We start from the raw sequence: 18,987 nt of genomic DNA on the forward strand, positions 1-18,987 counted from the left end.
GATTTCATATAAGTGGGAGCATACAATATTGGTCCTGTTGTGACTGACTTTCTTCACTCAGCATGTTTTCAGGGTTTATCCTTGTAGCATGTTTTAGAATTTCCTTTCTTTTTATGACTGAATAATATTCCATAGTGTATTCATACCACATTTTATATATGTATTCATCTGTTGATGGACACTTGGGTTATTTTCACCTTTTGGCTATTGTGGATGATACTGCACTGAACTTTGGTGTACAGGTATTTGAGTTTCTGCCTTCAGGACTCTTGGGTATATTCCTAGGAGTGACATTCTTGGGTCATATGGTAGTTCTATGTTTAACTTTTTGAGGATCTGTCAAACTTTTCGGTAGCAGCTGCACCATCAATGCACAGGGTTCTAATTTTTCCACATCTTGCTAACACTTGTTAGTCTCCGTTTTTATGATAATATCCATCCTAGTAGGTGTGATATATCTCATTGTGGTTTTGATTTGCATTTTCACGGTGACTAACAGCCTTTAGTATCTTTTCGTGTGCTTACTGGCCATTTGTATATTTTTGGAGAATGTCTATTCAAGTCCTTTGCCCAGTTTTTAAAATTGGGTTGTCTTTCTGTTAAGTTTTAGGAGTTCTTTATATATTCTGGGAGCCCTGGTGGCACACTGGTTAAGAGCTCAGCTGCTAATCAAAATGTCAGCAGTTTGAATTCACCAGCTGCTCCTTGGAAGCCCTGTGGGGCAGTTCTACTCTCTCCTATAGGGTCTCTATGAGTCAGAATTGACTTGATGGCAATGGGCTTTTTTTTTTTTTTAAATATCTTCTGGAGCTCTGGTGGTGCAGTGGTTAAGAACTGGGTTGCTAACCAAAAGATCCAGCAGTTTGAATCCATCAGGTGCTCATTGGAAACCCTATGGGATGGTTCTACCCTGTCTTATAGGGTTGCTATGAGTTGGAATGAACTTTATGGCAGTGGGTTTGGTTTTTGTTTAGGTATTCTGGATATGTGTTTTCCAGATACTTTTTCTTATCCTGTAGGTTGTTTTTTCACTGTCTTTATGAAGTCCTTTAATGCACAAAAATTTTCATTTTGATGAAGTCTGTTTTAGTCATCTAGTGCTGCTGTAACAGAAATACCACAAGTGGATGGCTTTAACAAAGAGAAGTTTATTCACTTATAGTCTAGGAGGATAAAAGTCCAAATTCAGGGTACCAGCTCCTGGGGAAGGCTTTCTTTCTTTTTTGGCTCTGGAGGAAAGCCTTTGTCATTCATCTTCCCTTGGTCGCAGGGACCCTGGGTCCAAAGGATGCACTGTTCTCCTGGCTTTTGTCTCTTGATGGTATGACTTCCTCATGTCTCTGCTTGCTTCTCTTTTTTATATCTCAAGAGATTGGTTTAGGACACAACCTAATCTTTTAGATTGAGTCCTTCCTCATTAACATATCTGCCTTTAATAACATCATAGAGGTAGGATTTACTACACATAGGAAAATCACATCAGATGACAAAATGGTAGACAATCACAATACTGGGAATCATGGCCTACCCAAGTTGACACATATTTTGGGGGGACACCATTCAATCCATGATAAAGTCCAGTTAATTAATTCTTTTGTTGCTCATGGTTTTAGCACTGTATCTAAGAACCCTTTATGAAAAATAAGGACTTAAAGTTTTATGCCTATGTTTTCTTCCAGGAGTTTTATAGTTTTAGTTCTTATATTTACTAGGTTGTTGATCCATTTGGAGTTAATTTTCATATATGATGTGAAGTATTGGTCCAATCATTCATTTGCCTGTGGAGATCGAGTTGTCCCAGGACCACTTATTGAAGAGACTTCTTTCCCCATTGAATTGTCTTGGCTCCCATGTGAAAAACCAGTTGGACATAGGTGTATGTGTTTATTTCTGAACTCTCAGTTCTATTCCATTGGTCTGTATGTCTGTCCTTTTATATGAAAAAAAGGCTGATGAAATTTTGATAGGGATTGCGTTGAACCTGTAGATCACTTTGGGTAGTTGTCAGGTGCCTTTGAGTTCATTCCAACTCATAGCAACCCTACGTACAACAGAATGGAACACTTACCTGGTCCTGTGCCATCCTCACAGTTGTTATGCTTGAGCCCATTGTTGCAGCCACTGTGTCAGTCCATTTCATTGAGAGTCTTCCTCTTTTTTCATTGACCCTCTACCAAGCATGATGTCCTTCTCCAGGAACTGGTCACTTTTAATAACATGTCCACAGTATATGACACAAAATCTCACCATCCTTACTTCTGATTGCATGGTGGTTGTACTTCTTCTAAGACAGGTTTGTTTGTTCATCTGGCAGTCCATTCAATATTCTTTGCCAGCATAATAATTCAAAGGCATCAATTCTTTGGTCTTCCTTATTCATTGTCCAGCTTTTGCATGCATATCAGGCAATTGAAAATACCATGGCTTGGAACCAGTGTCACAAAACAATTTATTGTTTCATGAGAAACTGGTTTGCTCTGTAAACCTTCATCTAAAGTGTAATAAAAATAAATAAAAGAAAATACCGTGTCTTGAATCAGTTGGCCTTAGTCCTCAAAGTGACAGGTTTGCTTTTTAACACCTCAAAGAGGTCTTTAGCGGCAGATGTACCCAGTGCAATGCGTCATTTGATTTCTTGACTGCTGCTTCCACGGGTGTTGATTGTGGATCCAAGTAAAATGAATTCCTTGACAATTTCAATCTTTTTTCCGTTTATCATGATACTGCTTATTGGTCCAGGTGTGAAGATTTTTGTTTTCTTTACATAGCGGTACAGTCCATACTGAAGGCTGGATTGTCTTTGATCTTCATCAGTAAGTACTCCTAAGACCTCTTCACTTTAAACAAGCAAGATTGTGTCTGCACATTGCAGGTTGTTAATGATTCTTTCTCTAATCGTATTACTGCATTCTTCTTCATATAGTTTAACTTCTTGGGTTATTTGTTTAGCATACAGATTGAGTAAGTATGGTGAAAGGATACAGCCCTGAAATACACCTTTCCTGACTTTAAGCCATGCAGTATCACCTTATTCTGTCCAACAGTTGCCTCTTGGGTCTATGTACAGCTTCCTCATGAGGACAATTAAGTGTTCGGAATTCCTGTTCTTCGCAATGTTATGTATAATTTGTTATGATCCACACAGTTGAGTGCTTTTGCTTAGTCAATGAAATACAGGTAAACGTCAAGTAGTAGTGACATCTTAATATTGAGTCTTCCAATTCATGAACACAAATGTCTTTCCATTTACTTAGGTTTTTAATTTCCTTCAACAATGTTTTATAGTTTTAGTGTACAAGTCTTTTGCCTCCCTGGCTAAATTTATTCCTAGGGATTTTATTCTTTTAGATACTATTGTAAATGGGGTTATTTTTCTGGATTCCTTTTTAGAGTATTCATTGCTGGGGGTACAGAAACACGTTGCTCTTTATAGAAGGAAAATACTGGCATGTGCCTAGGTAGTACAAACCAATGCTCGTTATTACACATTAGTAAAAGTAGGTTATCGTACTATTGGAGTTTACTTTGATATTTACTCCCCCCCGCCCCCCCAAAAAATGCTCAAGAGGCTCGATTTGTAGAGCTAATGTTGTTCATTGCAGTCAGTTGGTCTTTGACTGATGGCTGCCCCATGGGTAACAGAATGAAAGGTTACCTGGCCTTGTGCCATTCTCACGATTGTTGATATGCTCGAGACGATCGTTGCAGCCATGTGTCAATCCATCTCATTGGTTTCCCTCACCTTTGCTGGCCCTTCATTTTACCAAACATGATGTCCTTCTCCAGCAGTGGGTCCCTCCTGATGACACTTCCAAAGTAAGCAAATGGAAGTCTCAGATAATGTTTTGTGATCCATAGGGTCTTCATGGTCTAATTTTTGAAAGTAGGTCACCAGGCCTTTCTTCCTAGTCTTTCTTAATCTGGAAGCTTTGCTGAAACCTATCCACATGAGTGACCCTGCTGGTATTTGAAATTCCAGTGGCATAGCTTCTAATATAGCAACATGCAAGCCACTACAGTACAACTAACTGACAGAGGAGTGGTGGGTAGAATTAATGTTAGTATGGAGAACTAATGCAACGTTGTCTTCATAAAGTCTGAAAACATGGACAAATATACACAGTGTCATCAAGGTCACCTTCATTCTATTAAATAGTTTTATGTTTTGGGAATTATATAGATATCCACATGGAATTGAATGCTACTTGGAAACATTGATTTGGTGCCTTACCAGGTGCCAGGCTCTCTGCTAGGAACCAAATACATTTTCTCCTTTAACTCCTTTCTAACACCGAATTCCTGCCTTCTAAGCTTGTGGCAAGGTGCTCTGGTGGTGCAGTGGTTAAGCACTCGGCTGGTAACCAAAAGGTTGGCAGTTGGAACCCACCAGCCAGTTCGTGGAAGAAAGATGCGACAGTCTGCTTCCGTAAAGATTACAACCTTGGAAGTCCTAAGGAGCAGTTCTACTCTGTCCTGCAGGGTCCCTTTGAGTTGGAATTGACTCGGTGGCTACGGGTTTGGAAGCCTGTGGCTGCCAGACAACAGGGTTTGGGTTCTGCTGCCCAGCTTTTATTAGAAGCCCGGTTGAGAGATTTATTGATGAATATTTGGAAGATGTGCAGTCTTTTCGTTTCTCTAGAACCTAAATATTTGAAGCTTTACCCCTAGATCATGTTCAGGATCATCAGAAATCAGAACTTGGACCGTATAGTGTTGACCCTCATAGTATTGATTTTATTGTTATTCTTTGTTTACATTGAAGGGTGTCACATAAGGCAAAGCCACACAAGAGCCATTTGCACATCATTTCAGGGTATTTTTTAAGGCAGTTGTCCACTCCAGTGGACCATAGATGTTAAAAGATGTCATGTTTGCAGTTTTGATTTTTAATCACTGGCTCTCCTGAAGGCCCGTACCTGTAGCAGTCTGTAATTTTGCCAGGATGGGCATTTTAAATGGGCACACGGCGAGGCATTTGTACAGAACAGAGTAGCCTAGTTATATCCAGCCCTGCAGCGCTCGCATCCTAGCTCAGAGGGACTTCGCTCCAGAGTTTAAGCTAACAGTCTTGGAATGATGAAATACACAAGTGTGTGTGTGAGAGAGAGAGAGAAATGGCTCCTAAAAGAAAACCAGAAAATGAAATGCCCTGAGAAAGTAATGGCTTTTGTGCAGAAAATAAAAGTATGGCAAAAAATGCTATAGTAGCACTCAGGAGTTTGAGAAACCCTGCCTTAGCAGTGTAGTGAGCATGAGCTGGGAAATAGAGAATTTTAGGAAATGTGGTAAATATTCCTTTAGTATAAGAGAATGTCACTCAGTTTAAAGGTAATTTCTTTATTCACTTTTCTTCTCAAGCAGTCCAAATCTAGGGACCACTAGATCTTTGTATGGGGGGGTGTTTGTTGTGTAAAAGCATTGCTTTGTTCTTGAGCTATTTGTGGACAGCCTTAGAAACAGTGGGTAATGGCTGAGGGAAGTAGGCTGTCTGCGTTTAGGATTCTGAAAATGTGAAGACAGCTGAAGACTTAGAAGAAAAAAATCTTCTGAAATCCTCTTAGACGTTGAAGTATGTGAAAATCATTTTTGTCTTTAAGACAAAAGCAGTATAGAGTCACCAAGTAGGGTACACTGTACTGGGAGTCAGGAGATCTTGTTTTCTGTCCTGATTTTGCCGACAGCTCTGATTTTTGACAAGTCAACCTCTGGACCTCTGGAGAGTTAGGCTAGATTTCTATAGTATATTTCAATCCCAGGTATCTTAGTTATCTAGTGCTGCTATAACAGAAATACCACAAGTGAATGACTTTAACAAAGGGAATTTTATTTTCTCACAGTAAAGCAAACTAAAAGTCCAAATTCAGGGTGTCAGCGCCAGGGAAAGGCTTTCTCCCTCTGTTGGCCTTGTCATCAGTGTTCCCCAGACTAGGAGCGTCTTCTCACAGGGACCTTGAGTCCTGCTTCACTAACACAACTGCCATTTATTAACATCATAGAGGCAGGATTTATGTGAAGGAAAATCACACAATACAGGGAATCATGGTCCAGCTAAATCGATATACATTTCGGGGGGGGGACATAATTCAATCCATGACACCAGGATTTTTTTGGGGGGGGGGATGGGGCTTGTCACCTGCTCAAGTCATAAGACTGTAACATCTTTTAAAAAAAAAAAGCTTTTTTTTAGAACAGATAGATTGCAAAGAGAGTACAGCATTCCCATATACCCCATACCTTGTTCTGCTGCTATTCAACAGTATGTTCAAGCCACTATACTATGAGGTCCCCATTCCTAGTTCCCCCTATTATTGGTATGGTACATTCATTACAATTAGTGAACCAACATTGACACATTATTATTGTGAACTAAACTCCATACTCAATTCAGATTTCCTTAGTTTTTACTTACTGTTCTTTTTCAATTTGTCCTGTCTCCTTAGGTCCCTGTTGATTGTGACAGTTTTTTAGACTTTTTTTTTTTTTTCAAGTATGCTTAGATATGAAAGTTTATAGCTCGAGTTAATTTCTCATTAAAAAATTTTATACGCAGTTTTGTGACATTGGTTGCAGTCCCAACAATGTGACAGTACGCTCCCCCTTTCCATTCCAGGTTCCCTGTGTCCGTTCGTCTAGTTCTGTCTCTTCTTGCCTTGGTTTTGGGTTGGAGTTGCCTATTTGGTCTCATATATTTGAACTAAGAAGCATGTTCCTCATGTGTGTTGCCATTTGTTTTATGGGCCTCTCTAGCCTATGGAAACCCTGGTGGCTTAGTGGTTAAGTGCTACGGCTGCTAACCAAAAGGTCAGCAGTTCAAATCCACCAGGCACTCCTTGGAAACTCTATGGGGTAGTTCTACTCTGTCCTATAGGGCCGCTATGAGTCAGAATTGACTCGATGGCAACGGGTTTGGTTTTTGGTTCTAGCCTATGTCTGAAAAGTGGTCCTTGGGAGTGGTTTCAGTTCTGGAGTATCCAGGGGCCATAGTCTTGGGGGTTCTTCTAGTCTGTCAGACCAGTAAGCCTGGTCTGTTTTCATGAATTTGAATTATGTTCTACATTTTTCTCACTTTTTGTCTGGGACTCTGTCGTGATCCCTTTCAGAGCAGTCAGTGGTGGTAGCCGGACACCATCTAGTTCTTCTGGGCTCAGGCTGGTGGAGGCTCTGGTTCATGTGGACTCTTTGTGCTAATATTTTCCTTGTGTCTTTGATTTTCTTCATTCTCCTTTGCTCTGGGCGTGATGGGACCGGTGAAGTATCTTAGATGGTTGTTTGCAAGCTTTTAAGACCCCAGATGCTACTCACCAAAGTGGGGTGTAGAACATTTTCTTTATCAACTGTGTTATGCCAATTGACCTAAATGTCACCCGAGTCTATGGTCCCAAAGCTTCCTTTGTTTTTGATGACCCTACCTTTCTCCTCCCAGACGCCGGCAACCACTGATCGTTTTACTGTCTCTCTAGTTTTTACTTTTCCAGAATGTCATATGATTGGAATCATGTACTATGTAGCCTTTCAGTTTGACTTCTTTCACTTAGGAGTATGTATTTAAGAGATTCATCGGTGCCTTTCATGGCTTGATAGCTTGGTCTTATTGATGAATTCCATGGTATGAATGTACCACAGTTTATCCATTTACCTATTGAAGGGTGTTTGGGTTGCTTCCAGTTTGGGGCAATTATGAATAAAACTACTGTTAAGTATTCACATGGCAGATTTTTGTGGTGCTGTAAGTTTTCAAATCAGTTAATACCTAGGTGCACAAGTGCTGGATTGTATGGTAAGACTTTGCCTTTTTAAGAAACTGCCAAACTATTTTCCAAAGTGGCTGTACCATTTTGCAGTCCCACCATCAATGAGAGTTCCTGTTACCTGCCCTCACCAGCAGTTGCTATTGTCATTTTTTTAGGTGCTGTCAAGTCGATTTTTTGACTTATAGTGACCCAGTGTGACAGAGTAGCTCTGCCCCATAGGGTTTTCTAGGCTGTGATCTTTACAGGAGCAGATTACCAGGTTTTTCCCCTGTGATATTTTATTCTAGAAAGCATAGGAGTGCAATACCCTTTTTATATACTGACTGAACTGGTGAGGGTAAATGCTACCTTGGATTCCATGTGGGTAAAAAAAAAAAAAAAATGAGGAGCGGATTTTGTTTCTTGGTAATGTCAAGGTTCTGTTACTGAACCAGCCTAAAAAATGTATATTGTCTGGTGTGGACAGGTCTGTAACAAAACTTGGAAAATTTAAGTGGGTTTAATAGTGCCTCTTGGAACTGGAAAAAATCCACTGGCTGTGGCACTTTCTTGAGGGTATTGGCTAATGATAGTCGTTGAAACAGTATACATAAAGCTAGCAATGAGTTAGGTTCTTGAGTGCACAGCTATGAGAATCGACATGTCATAGTCTGGCAATAGGTTCCCAACAGCTTTAACAATCCTGGATAATGTGAACAGAACAGGTGAGTGCTTATACATCTCTTCCCTGAAAAACCAATTCTGCAACTTGGAGTGTAGGGGAAATGGTGGTGGGAGCAAAACACATTCCCTGAAGTTTGCAGGAGACTTTCTATATTGTTCTTGACAGGGCAGGCAGCCTTCTGCTACCCGAAAAATTGCTTTCCTGTCTTTGGGGCCATTCTGCCTTCCCACGTGGATGACTTCTTTCTGCCAGGTTCCTTGACCCACTAACCTGGGGTATCCTTTCTGTGGTTGGACCCTCCCACCTCCAGATCACTCCCTGTAGTGCTTTGCTCCTTCCCAACTAATCTTTCTGACCCTGGCCACACATCTTCGGTATTAAACTACAGAGTAATGTTTCATCTGCTGTGTAGTAGAAATATAAGAAGTCCTGGTGATGCAGTGGTTAAGCGCTCGACTGCTAACTGAAAGGTTGACAGTTTGAATCCACCTAGAGGCTCCATGGGAGAAAGACCTGGCATTCTGTTCCTGCAATGATTACATCCCAGGAAACGCTATGGGGCAATTCTGCTCCATCACATTGAGTCGCTATGATTTGGAATCGACTTGATGGCACACAAAAACAGCAGTTGAAATGTGCAGTTTGAATATTTTGAATCTTGCTTATTAGTTGTAATAATAAGTTGGTTATTTTAATTTTGTTCAGCTTTAGTTCCTAATGTGAAAAATGAGAGTAGTACCTCACATGAGGTTTACATGAAACAATGTATGCAGAAGTGCTTTATTAACTGGACACCAAAGCACAAATGATTTATAAACCTCTAATCACTGGTTTTTCAAAGTATGGTTCCTGAGCTAGTGTGCCCAGCCCAGACCTACTGAATCCGAAACTCTGGGGATGGAACCCAGGCAGTCTGTTTTAACAAGCCCTCCGGGTGATTCTGATGTTTGCTCAAGGTTGAGAAGCACATCATTAGCCTTAAAAGTATAAAGAAAATATGTCAACAATTTAAAATTATTGAGAAAAAAAACATATCCTATCTCCCCCCTCGTTGTACTTTTTTTTTTTAATGTAAACAGCCCACTTGCCCATCTATCTCATTAGCCTTTTCTTGAGTAAACAGCGTTCCAACACCAATGCCTAGTCTTAATTAACCCAGTAGTTTTGTTTTACTTAATTACTAGTATTGCCATATTTTAACTTTTAAAAAGTTGTAACCATTATAATGATACAATGATTTAGCTATGTTTTAGGCTAATTTGATTTTGTAGGTTATCACTGGGAATCCAGATACCATTTATAGCATTGTTTCTATGAGAAGATAACTGCAGAGTTGTGTAGAGTTGATTTCGATAGCAGTCTTGAATCAACCGATTTGGTTCTAGAGAATCTCTGTTGTTGTAAATCGAACAAAGCAATATTGCTATGCCATTGTATATTATTTTGATGGTAGAAAATAGAGGCCTTTTCAACAAGTAAATGAAAATTTAGATTATAAGTTTCTTATATGTTTCTTAAACATATAAGAAACCATAACAGAGTGTTGACGTTGAGATTTTCTTCTAAAAACTAATACCAGTCCTAGGAAATGTTATGGATGGTTTTACTTAGCACTTTATTCTCAGCACTAGCTTTTTGCTAAACATTTAGACATCCAGTGAAATTTTCCTTCTTTCATTTTGTGAACACAAGTTTCACGATGCCTAATTAAGGGAAACATCCCCAAACCCAGTACCTGTAAGTCTAGTTCTTTGTGTTTGTGTCTGAGTTATTAACTTTAAAGGATTATAGAGTTTATAAGGAATTTAACGTTAAACTCAACACTTGAATAAGTTGATTTAAATTTTTTCTAGAAACTTAATTGGTCAAAATGGCAGTTGCGGTTGTGAATTGGGGCCATATAAGTTTATGAAGGAGCCCTTTCAGTTTTTTTCTTTCCTTTTTGGGCTTTGTCTGAAACATAAAAGTCTCCATTATAAACAGGAGACCAAAAAATTAAGCTCAGCTTTCTGAAGTTCATGTATCAAATGTGGTGGAAAGGCAATCAGAAATTGCAGCAGAAGACCCAAGTTCATGTTTTTGTGCTTGTTTGTTGAGAGGCTTTGGATCAAGAAGCATTTAGCCTTTCTGAACCTTCATCTCTTTATAAAAATAGGGATACTAGAGCATTATCTCCATGTGTGACCAGTGTCATAGGCCTAGTAGGAGGGTCCATTGAGAAATTACATAAAAATACAATGGTAGATGGGAAAGAACCAAAGAAATAAGGTTTACTAGTCCTCCCTATCCTCTTCTCCCCTATTTTCCTTGCCTACTTATAGCCCTGTAAACCACGAAGAGCTTTTGCGAAATCTCACGTTTGTGGCAAACTATGAGTAAGAGTGGTTTTTACATTTTGAAAGGATTATTTAAAAAAAAAAAAATGCGAGGGAGAATGCACGTGACTTCTAAAACCTAAAATTTTCACTGTCTGGATCTTTATAGAAAAAGTTTGCTGACGTCCACTCTAAGTCAAAATGAACTCAACAGTCTTTAGTGTTAGTGACGTATTTTGGTTAAAATGTGTTTTGACAAAGTAGTTTGATGTAAAATATTAGTAGAAACATGTGTTAGGCAGGCTTTGTCTATTGAGTATTGTTACATGATATGGTTGGATTACCTTTTTGGTGCAAACTTCATTAAAAACGTTTTGTTCTGAGTTTTCAGAGTTCAATATTCTTGTTACAGTGTCTTTATTATTGTGATCACCAGCTAAAACTTGGGGCTCACATGCTTATTTCAGAGCACAGAAAGGGACCATAGTCACCCTGGGAAAAAGCAACCTGGTAGGGAACGTGGGTTGTGGCAGTTGGGGAGAAACTCAAGCAGAATCCCTAGAGCTTGTTGTAAAGAGAAAATTAAGAGGAAAATAGTATTTGTGCTGTGTGTTTAGTTTTTTTTAAGTGGTCTGTTAAGGCAGAAGAGGAAAATGAAAAACAAGCTTAGGTGTGCATGTAGGAGGTGGGAAATCTTGACTAGAGTGGAGGAATCTTGCAGGAAAACCATGTGGAGCAGGATGAGGGAGAGAGGACTTTGATTACTAGCCAGCAAAATGGGCTCTCATGAGAGTTTTTTGGATGATGAGTCTGTCAGTGGGGCGTGTGATGGCTTCAAAGAGGAAGAATAAACTGGAGACCATAGTAATGCAAGGTACCAGTAAGCATCTTGATGCTGGTAACGGAGAAAAATGAAACACTAGGTTTGGTTTGCTGTCAGTGTCTTGGACTTGGTGGCTTGCATGTTGCTGTGATGCTGGAAGCTATGCCACCAGTATTTCAAATACCATCAGGGTCACCCAGTTTCAGCAGAACTTCCAGACTAAGACCAACTAGGACAGAAAGACCTGGCAATCTACTTCTTAAAAAAAAAAAAAGACTAGTGAAAACCTTATGAATAGCAGTAAAACATTGTCTGGTATAGTGCTGGAAGTTGAGCCCCTCAGGTTGGAAGGCACTCAAAAGACAGCTGAAAGTGGAGTCAGCCTTACTGTCGTGGATGGAGTATAGCTTTTGGGACCTTCGTTTGCGGATGTGGCATGCCTCAACAAGAAGGAGCAGCTGGAAACATCCATTAATAATTCGAACATGGGATGTATGAAGTATCTAGGAAAATTGAAGTCAAAAATGAAACACATAGAGATGGATATCGTAGGGATTAGTGGTCTAAAGTGGATTAGTGATTTGAAATGGACTGGTATTGGCCATTTTGAATCAGACAATAGTGTGGTATACTATGCAGGCAATGGCAAATTGAAGAGGAATGGCGTTGGCATTCATTGTCAAAAAAGAACATTGCAACATCTATCTTGAAGCATACAACGCTGTTGGTGATAGGATAATATCCATACTTTTACAAGGCAGACCTGGTAATACATCTATTCAGGTTTATGTACTAACTCACTAATGCCAAAGATGAAGAAATTGAAGATTTTACCAACTTCTGAGGTCTGATATTCATCAAACATGCAATCAAGATGCATTGATAGTTATTGATGATTGGAATGTGAAAGTTGGAAACAAAGAAGGATCAGTACTTGGAAATAAAGGCGTTGGTGATAGAAACGGTGCCGGAGATTGCATGATAGAATTTTGCAAGACCAACAACTTACTCATTGCAGATACCTTTTTTCAGAGACATAAACAGTGACTATATGCATGGACTTCACCAGATGGAATGCACAGGAACCAAATCGGTTACATCTGTAGAAAGACGATGGAGTAGCTCAATACTATCAGTCAGAACAAGGCCAGGGGCTGACTGCTGAACAGACCATCAAAAGCACTTATGCAAGTTTAAGTTGAAGCTGAAGAAAATTAAAACAAGTCCACGAGAGCCAAAGTACGACTTTGAGTATATTCCTCCTGAATTTAGAAACTGTCTCGAGAATAGACTTGATGGATTGAACATTAATGACTAAAGACCACGAGTTGTAGGATGACATCATACGTGAAGAAAGCAAAAGGTCATTAAAAAGATAGGAAAGAAAGAAAAGATCAAAACGGATGCAGAATAGACTCAGAAACTTGCTCTTAGATGTAGAGTAGCTTAAGTGAATGGCAGAAATGATGAAAAGAGCAGAACAGGAGATTTCAAAGACTGGCTCAGTAAGACAAAGTAAAGTATTACAATGAAACGTGCAGAGACCTGGAATTAGAAAACCAAAAGGGGAAAGGGATGAACACATTCAGCATTTCTCAAGAAGAAAGAACTGAAGAGAAAATGCAAGCCCTGAGTGGCAATATTGAAGGATTCTAAGGGTAAAGTATTAAATTATGCAGGGAGCATCAAAAGAAGGTAGAAGGAATACATAGGGTAGCTGTACAAAGAAAGAATTGTTTGATGTCCAGCCATTTCAGGAGATAGCATATGATCAAGAGCCAATGATGTTAAAGGAAGAAGTCCAAGCTGCTCTGAAGGCATTGGCAAAAAACAAGGATCCAGGAATGGACAGCACCAATTGAGATGTTTCAACAAACGTATGCAGCACCGGAAGCGCTCACTCGTCTCTGCCAAGTAATTTGATAGACAGCTACTTGGCCAACTGACCGCAAGAGATCCGTATTTGTGCCCATTCCAAAGGAAAGTGATACAAGAGAATGCGAAAATTATCAAACAATATCATTAATATCACATGTAAGTAAAATTTTGCTGAAGATAATTCAAAAAAGTTTGCAGCAGTACATAGGGAACTGCCAGAAATTCAAGCTGGACTCTAAAGAGGACGTGGAATGAGGGGATACATTGCTGATGGCAGGTGGATCTTGGCTGAAAGCAGAGAATACCAGAAAGATGTTTACTTGTGTTTTATTGTCTATGCCAAAGGCATTAGACTGTGTGGATAGTAACAAATTATGGATAACATTGTGAAGAATGGGAATTCCAGAACACGTAATTGTACTCATGAGGAACCTGTACATACACCAAGAGGCAGTTGTAACAGAACAAGGGATACTGCATGCTTTAAAGTCAGAAAAGTGTGTGTCAGGGTTGTATCCTTTCACCATACTTACTCAATCTGTATGCTGAGCAAGTAATCTGAGATGCTGGACTATATGAAGAACAGAGTATCAGGTTTAGAGGAAGACTCATTAACAACCTGTAATACAGAGATGACACAACCTTGCTTGCTGAAAGTGAAGAGGACTTGAAGCACTTACTGATGAAGATCAACGACTACAACAGCCTTCAGTATGGATTACATCTTAACATAAAGAAAACGGATGAACGGAGAAAATACTGAAGATGTCAAGGATTTCATTTTACTTGGATCCAAAATCAACGCCCACAGAAGCAGCAATCAAGAAATCAAATGGTGTATTGCATCGGGTAAATCTGCAAAAAATCTCTTTAAAGTGTTAAAAAGCAAAGATGTCACTTTGAGAACTAAGGTGGGACTGACGCAAGCCATGGTATTTTTCAGTTGCCTCATATGCACGTGAAAGCTGGACAAAGAATGAGGAATACCGAAGAACTGACACTTTTGAATTATTGGTGTTGGTGAAGAGCATTGAATATACCGTGGACTGCCAGAACAAACAAAACTGTCTTGGAAGAAGTATAGCCAAAATACTCCTCAGAAGCAAGGATGGTGAGACTTCGTGTCAGGTACTTTGGGGATGTTATCAGGAGTGACCAGTCCCAGGAGAAGGACATCATGCTTGGAAAAGTAGAGGGACGGTGAAAAGAGGAAGACACTCAACAGATGGATTGGCACAGTGGCTGCAACATCGACCTCAAACATAGCAACGATTCTGAGGATGGCACAGGACTGGGCAATGTTTCATTCTGTTTTACGTAGAGTCATTGTGAACCCACCCTGTGTCACCTAACAGTAATTAATCCAGTGGTTCGTTTTACTTAATTAAACATTTTGTTTACCTTAGAAAAAGTTGTAATCATTATAAACCAAAACCAAACCCAGTGCCGTCGAGTCGATTCCGACTCATAGCGACCCTATAGGACAGAGTAGAACTGCCCCATAGAGTTTCCAAGGAGTGCCTGGTGGATTCAAACTGCTGCCCCTTTGGTTAGCAGCCATAGATAGCTTGTTTGGTTTTGTAGTCTGTCACTGGGAACCAGACACCATTTGTAGCATTGTATCTATGAGAAGATAACTTCAGAGTTGTACAGAGTTGATTTAGATAGAAGTCTTGAATCAAGCTGTTCGTTATAGAGAATCTCTGTTGTAGTTGTAAATCAAACAAAGCGCTATTATTGCCATTGTGTATTATTTTGATGGTAGAAAATAGAGGCCTTTTCAGTGAGTAAATGAATGTTAGATTACAGGTATTTCTTAAATATATAAGAAACCATAGCAGAATGTTGACATTGAGATTTTCTTCTAAAAACGAGTGCCAGTCCTAGGAAAGGTTATGAATGATTTTACTTAGCACTTCATTCTCAGCACTGACTTTTTGCCGGATATTTAGGCATCCAGTGAAATTTACCTTCTTTAATTTCGTGAACACAAGTCTCACGATGCCTAATTAAGGGAAACACCACCAAACCCAGTACCTGTACGTCTAGTTCTTTGAGCTATCCACTTTAAGGGATTGTAGAGTTTATAAGGAATTTGACATTAAACTCAGCGCATAAATAAGTTGATTTAAATTTTTTCTAAAAACTTAATTGGTCAAAATGGCCGCCATGGTTGTGAATTGGGGCCATATAAGTTTATGAAGGAACCCCTTCAGTTCCCCCCCTTTCTTATTTTGGGGGAGCTCTTTTTTTTCTGCCGGAAAAAGTAAAATAATTAAGCTTAGCTTTCTGAAGTTTATATATCAAATGTGTTGGAAAGGCAATCAGATATTCCAGCAGAAGACTCAAATACATGTTTTTGTGCTTGTTTGTTGAGAGGCTTTGGGTGAAGCAGCTGGGTCCTTGGTTTAAAATTTTTGTTGTCAAATCCTGAAACAGCAATTTAGAACCATGTCAACAGTTGGTGATCTTTGAACAGCAGCAGCGTTCATATTAAGTTTTTATGTGAGAGGAGTTGTCCTCTCAGTTATCTCATTGTATTGTTCTAATTAATATGCATTGTAAATTAATATATGGAAGGACTTTTATCCATTGTAAAACACTTTACAAATGCAAGGAGTTAGTTTGAAATTGTATTTAAATACACTACATTTGTATAGCCAAGATAATATTCTATATGGGCACTATTGTTTATGTTTGAATTTTATTTTGAAATTTTCTTGAAATTGAATCTTTAAACTAGCTGATTTTAGGAAAGTCTCTTAACCTTTCTGGGCTCACTTTCCTCGTCTATAAAATGAAGAACTCACACTAAATTTCCTTTTTTAGTTCTGTGATTTGGAGGCGTTAATTTTAAATAAAAAAAACGGTTAGTCTTCATAAAACTCAAAATAGATGGCATTGCATTTACCTTAATCTTTTTATTTGTAGACTATGGAGGGGAAGTGGTTGTTGTGTATGTTACTGGTACTTGGAACTGCTGCTGTTCAAGCTCATGATGGACACGATGATGATATGATTGATATTGAGGATGACCTTGACGACGTCCTTGAAGAGGTAGAAGACTCAAAATCAAAACCAGACACCAGTACTCCTGCATCTCCAAAGGTTTGAAGTAGTCATAGAGTCTATTCTTTTTTCACCTCTTGAGATAATCAAAGGAGCCCTGGTTGCACAGTGGTTAAAAATGCTTGGCTGCTAACCAAAAGGTTGGTGGTTCAAACCCACCGGCTTCTGCAAGGGAAAAAGATGTGGCAGTCTGCTTCCATAAAGATTACAGCCATGGAAACTCTATGGGGCAATTCTCCTCTGCCCTATAGGGTCACTATAAGTTGGAGTCACCTTGATGGCAGTGAGTTTTTTGGGTTGGAAATAATCAAAGTATGAAAAAAAATTTGGGTCCTTTTCAAGGGGAAGGCAAATTTTGCTAAAATAACTGATGTCTGGCAGCCAAAAGTAATTTGGATTCAATTCAGGGGCCAGCTATGAACTTTTTGTGATAATTGAAAGCAAACCAAGAGAATAAATCCTACTAAAAAAGGGATGTTACTGAAAATTTCAATTCCTAATTCATTTTTATATTTCACACAGGTTACCTACAAAGCTCCGGTTCCAACAGGGGAAGTGTATTTTGCTGATTCCTTTGACAGAGGAACTCTGTCAGGGTAAGTGTTTCTCAGAGGGAAAAAAATCTGAGAGGGAAATGGCGTGTAAATGAGATGGAATAATGGATTCCTCTTTGGGTAGCTTTTTTTTTTTTAAATGTGGAAAGTATATAGGTAAGAACATTTGTCATTTCTACAGTCTTCACATACATCGTTCAGTAACTACGTTCATTGTGTGGTTCAGCCATCACCATTAGCCATTCCCAGATTTTTCTGTCACTCTTAACAGATGCTCAGTGTGCCCTAAGCATTGTTATCCTTTCCTCGTCCCTCTCACCCTTTGGATAATTTTTTTTTTTTTTTAATAATTTTTATTGTGCTTTAAGTGAAAGTTTACAAATCAAGTCAGTATCTCACATATAAACTTGTATGCATCTTACTACATACTCCCACTTACTCTCCCCCTAACGAGTCAGCCTGCTCCCTCCTTCCAGTCTTTCGTTTCGTGACCGTTTCTAACCAGTTTCTAACCCCCTCTACCCTCCCATCTCCCCTCCAGACAGGAGATGCCAGTAGAGTCTAAAGTGTCTACCTGATGCAAGTAGCTCACTCCTTATTAGCATCTCTCTCCAACCCATTGTCCAGTCCCTTCCATGTCCGATGAGTTGTCTTCAGGAATGGTTCCTGTCCTGGGCCAACAGAAGGTTTGGGGACCATGACTGCCGGGATTCCTCTAGTCTTAGACCATTATGTCTGGTCTTTTTGTGAGAATTTGGGGTCTGCGTCCCACTGTTCTGCTCCCTCAGGGGTTCTCTGTTGTGCTCCCTGTCAGGGCAGTCATCGGTTGTGGCCGGGCACCATCTAGTTCTTCTGGGCTCAGGATGATGTAGCTTCTAGTTCATGTGGCCCTTTCTCTTGGACTCATAATTACCTTGTGACCTTGGTGTTCTTCATTCTCCTTTGTGGATAATTTTTTATGTAGTGAAATGTCTTAACTATTTTATTTTATATCCATTTAGAAAAATAGTCTTTTAGAACTTGTGGCTCTTGATTCCATTCCTTCCCTTCTCCCTTCTACTCTATTTTTTTGTTCTTTGAGAAATTTTTTTTTTTCTCTCTCTTGAGTCTTAAAAAGAAAGGTAGAAGTATCTTCTGGGTTTGGTATTTTTTAATAGGTTTGTGATTTGAGTACAATGTATTGTCACTTCTCATATGACAAATTTAAGAGTGGAAAATTAAGTAGACTAAGAATAGCAGAGATTTAAAAGTGTAGATCCTGCCTTTATTAGCATTTAAGTTGTTTCCCTTCATTGGTCACCTATCATTTATTTGAATCTAACTTTGGGGTTTGTCTTAATTACAGGTGGATTTTATCCAAAGCCAAGAAAGATGACACTGATGATGAAATTGCCAAATATGATGGTGAGAACGTTTGATTTAGATATAATAGCAGGTTGGAGTTTGGTGTTTTGTTTTCATGGTATCTCTTAAGACTGGCTTAAAAGGAAATATACATTTTAAGATTTTGCTATAGAAATTTTGTCATCTTTATGTGCTATCTTATATTTTATAGGGTTAGACCTGTTTTATGTTCAGTACCATAAAACTACAAAGTTACTTATCATCTATGTTGCTGTGTGTTGGAAATGGAAAGTCTTTTCTGGGTGATGGTAAAATGACTGTTTTACAGTTTAAAAAAAAAACACTTGTCCTAATAATTGTCGGAGGAGCCTTAGTGGTGCAGTGGTTAAGTACTTGACTGCTAACTGAAAGGTTGGCTGTTCGAAACCACCAGAAAAGAGCTGGCAATCTGCTCCCATAAAGGTTACAGCCTAGGAAACTTTATAGGACAATTCTACTCTGTCCTACAAGGTTGCTATGCGTCAGAATTGACTTGACAGCACACGACAATATTTATCAAATATATGTGTGTTTTAGTATTAGTAATCTA

At 39.1% G+C, this 18,987-nt stretch overlaps 1 protein-coding gene across 1 annotated transcript in view; it reads left to right on the forward strand.

Moving 5' to 3' along the window:
- CANX (calnexin) overlaps nt 1-18,987 on the forward strand; it is a 37,140-nt gene that overhangs the window by 5,905 nt on the left and 12,248 nt on the right. Inside the window, exons 2-4 of the mRNA XM_049874542.1 lie at nt 16,363-16,539; nt 17,023-17,096; nt 18,400-18,458. Coding sequence (XP_049730499.1) covers nt 16,366-16,539; nt 17,023-17,096; nt 18,400-18,458 — 307 coding nt within the window. The 5' untranslated portion in view covers nt 16,363-16,365. The remainder of the gene's footprint in view (nt 1-16,362; nt 16,540-17,022; nt 17,097-18,399; nt 18,459-18,987) is intronic.

The sequence above is a fragment of the Elephas maximus genome, chromosome 2 (genome assembly GCF_024166365.1).
Source record: "Elephas maximus indicus isolate mEleMax1 chromosome 2, mEleMax1 primary haplotype, whole genome shotgun sequence".
In the NCBI taxonomy this organism is placed as follows: domain Eukaryota; kingdom Metazoa; phylum Chordata; class Mammalia; order Proboscidea; family Elephantidae; genus Elephas; species Elephas maximus.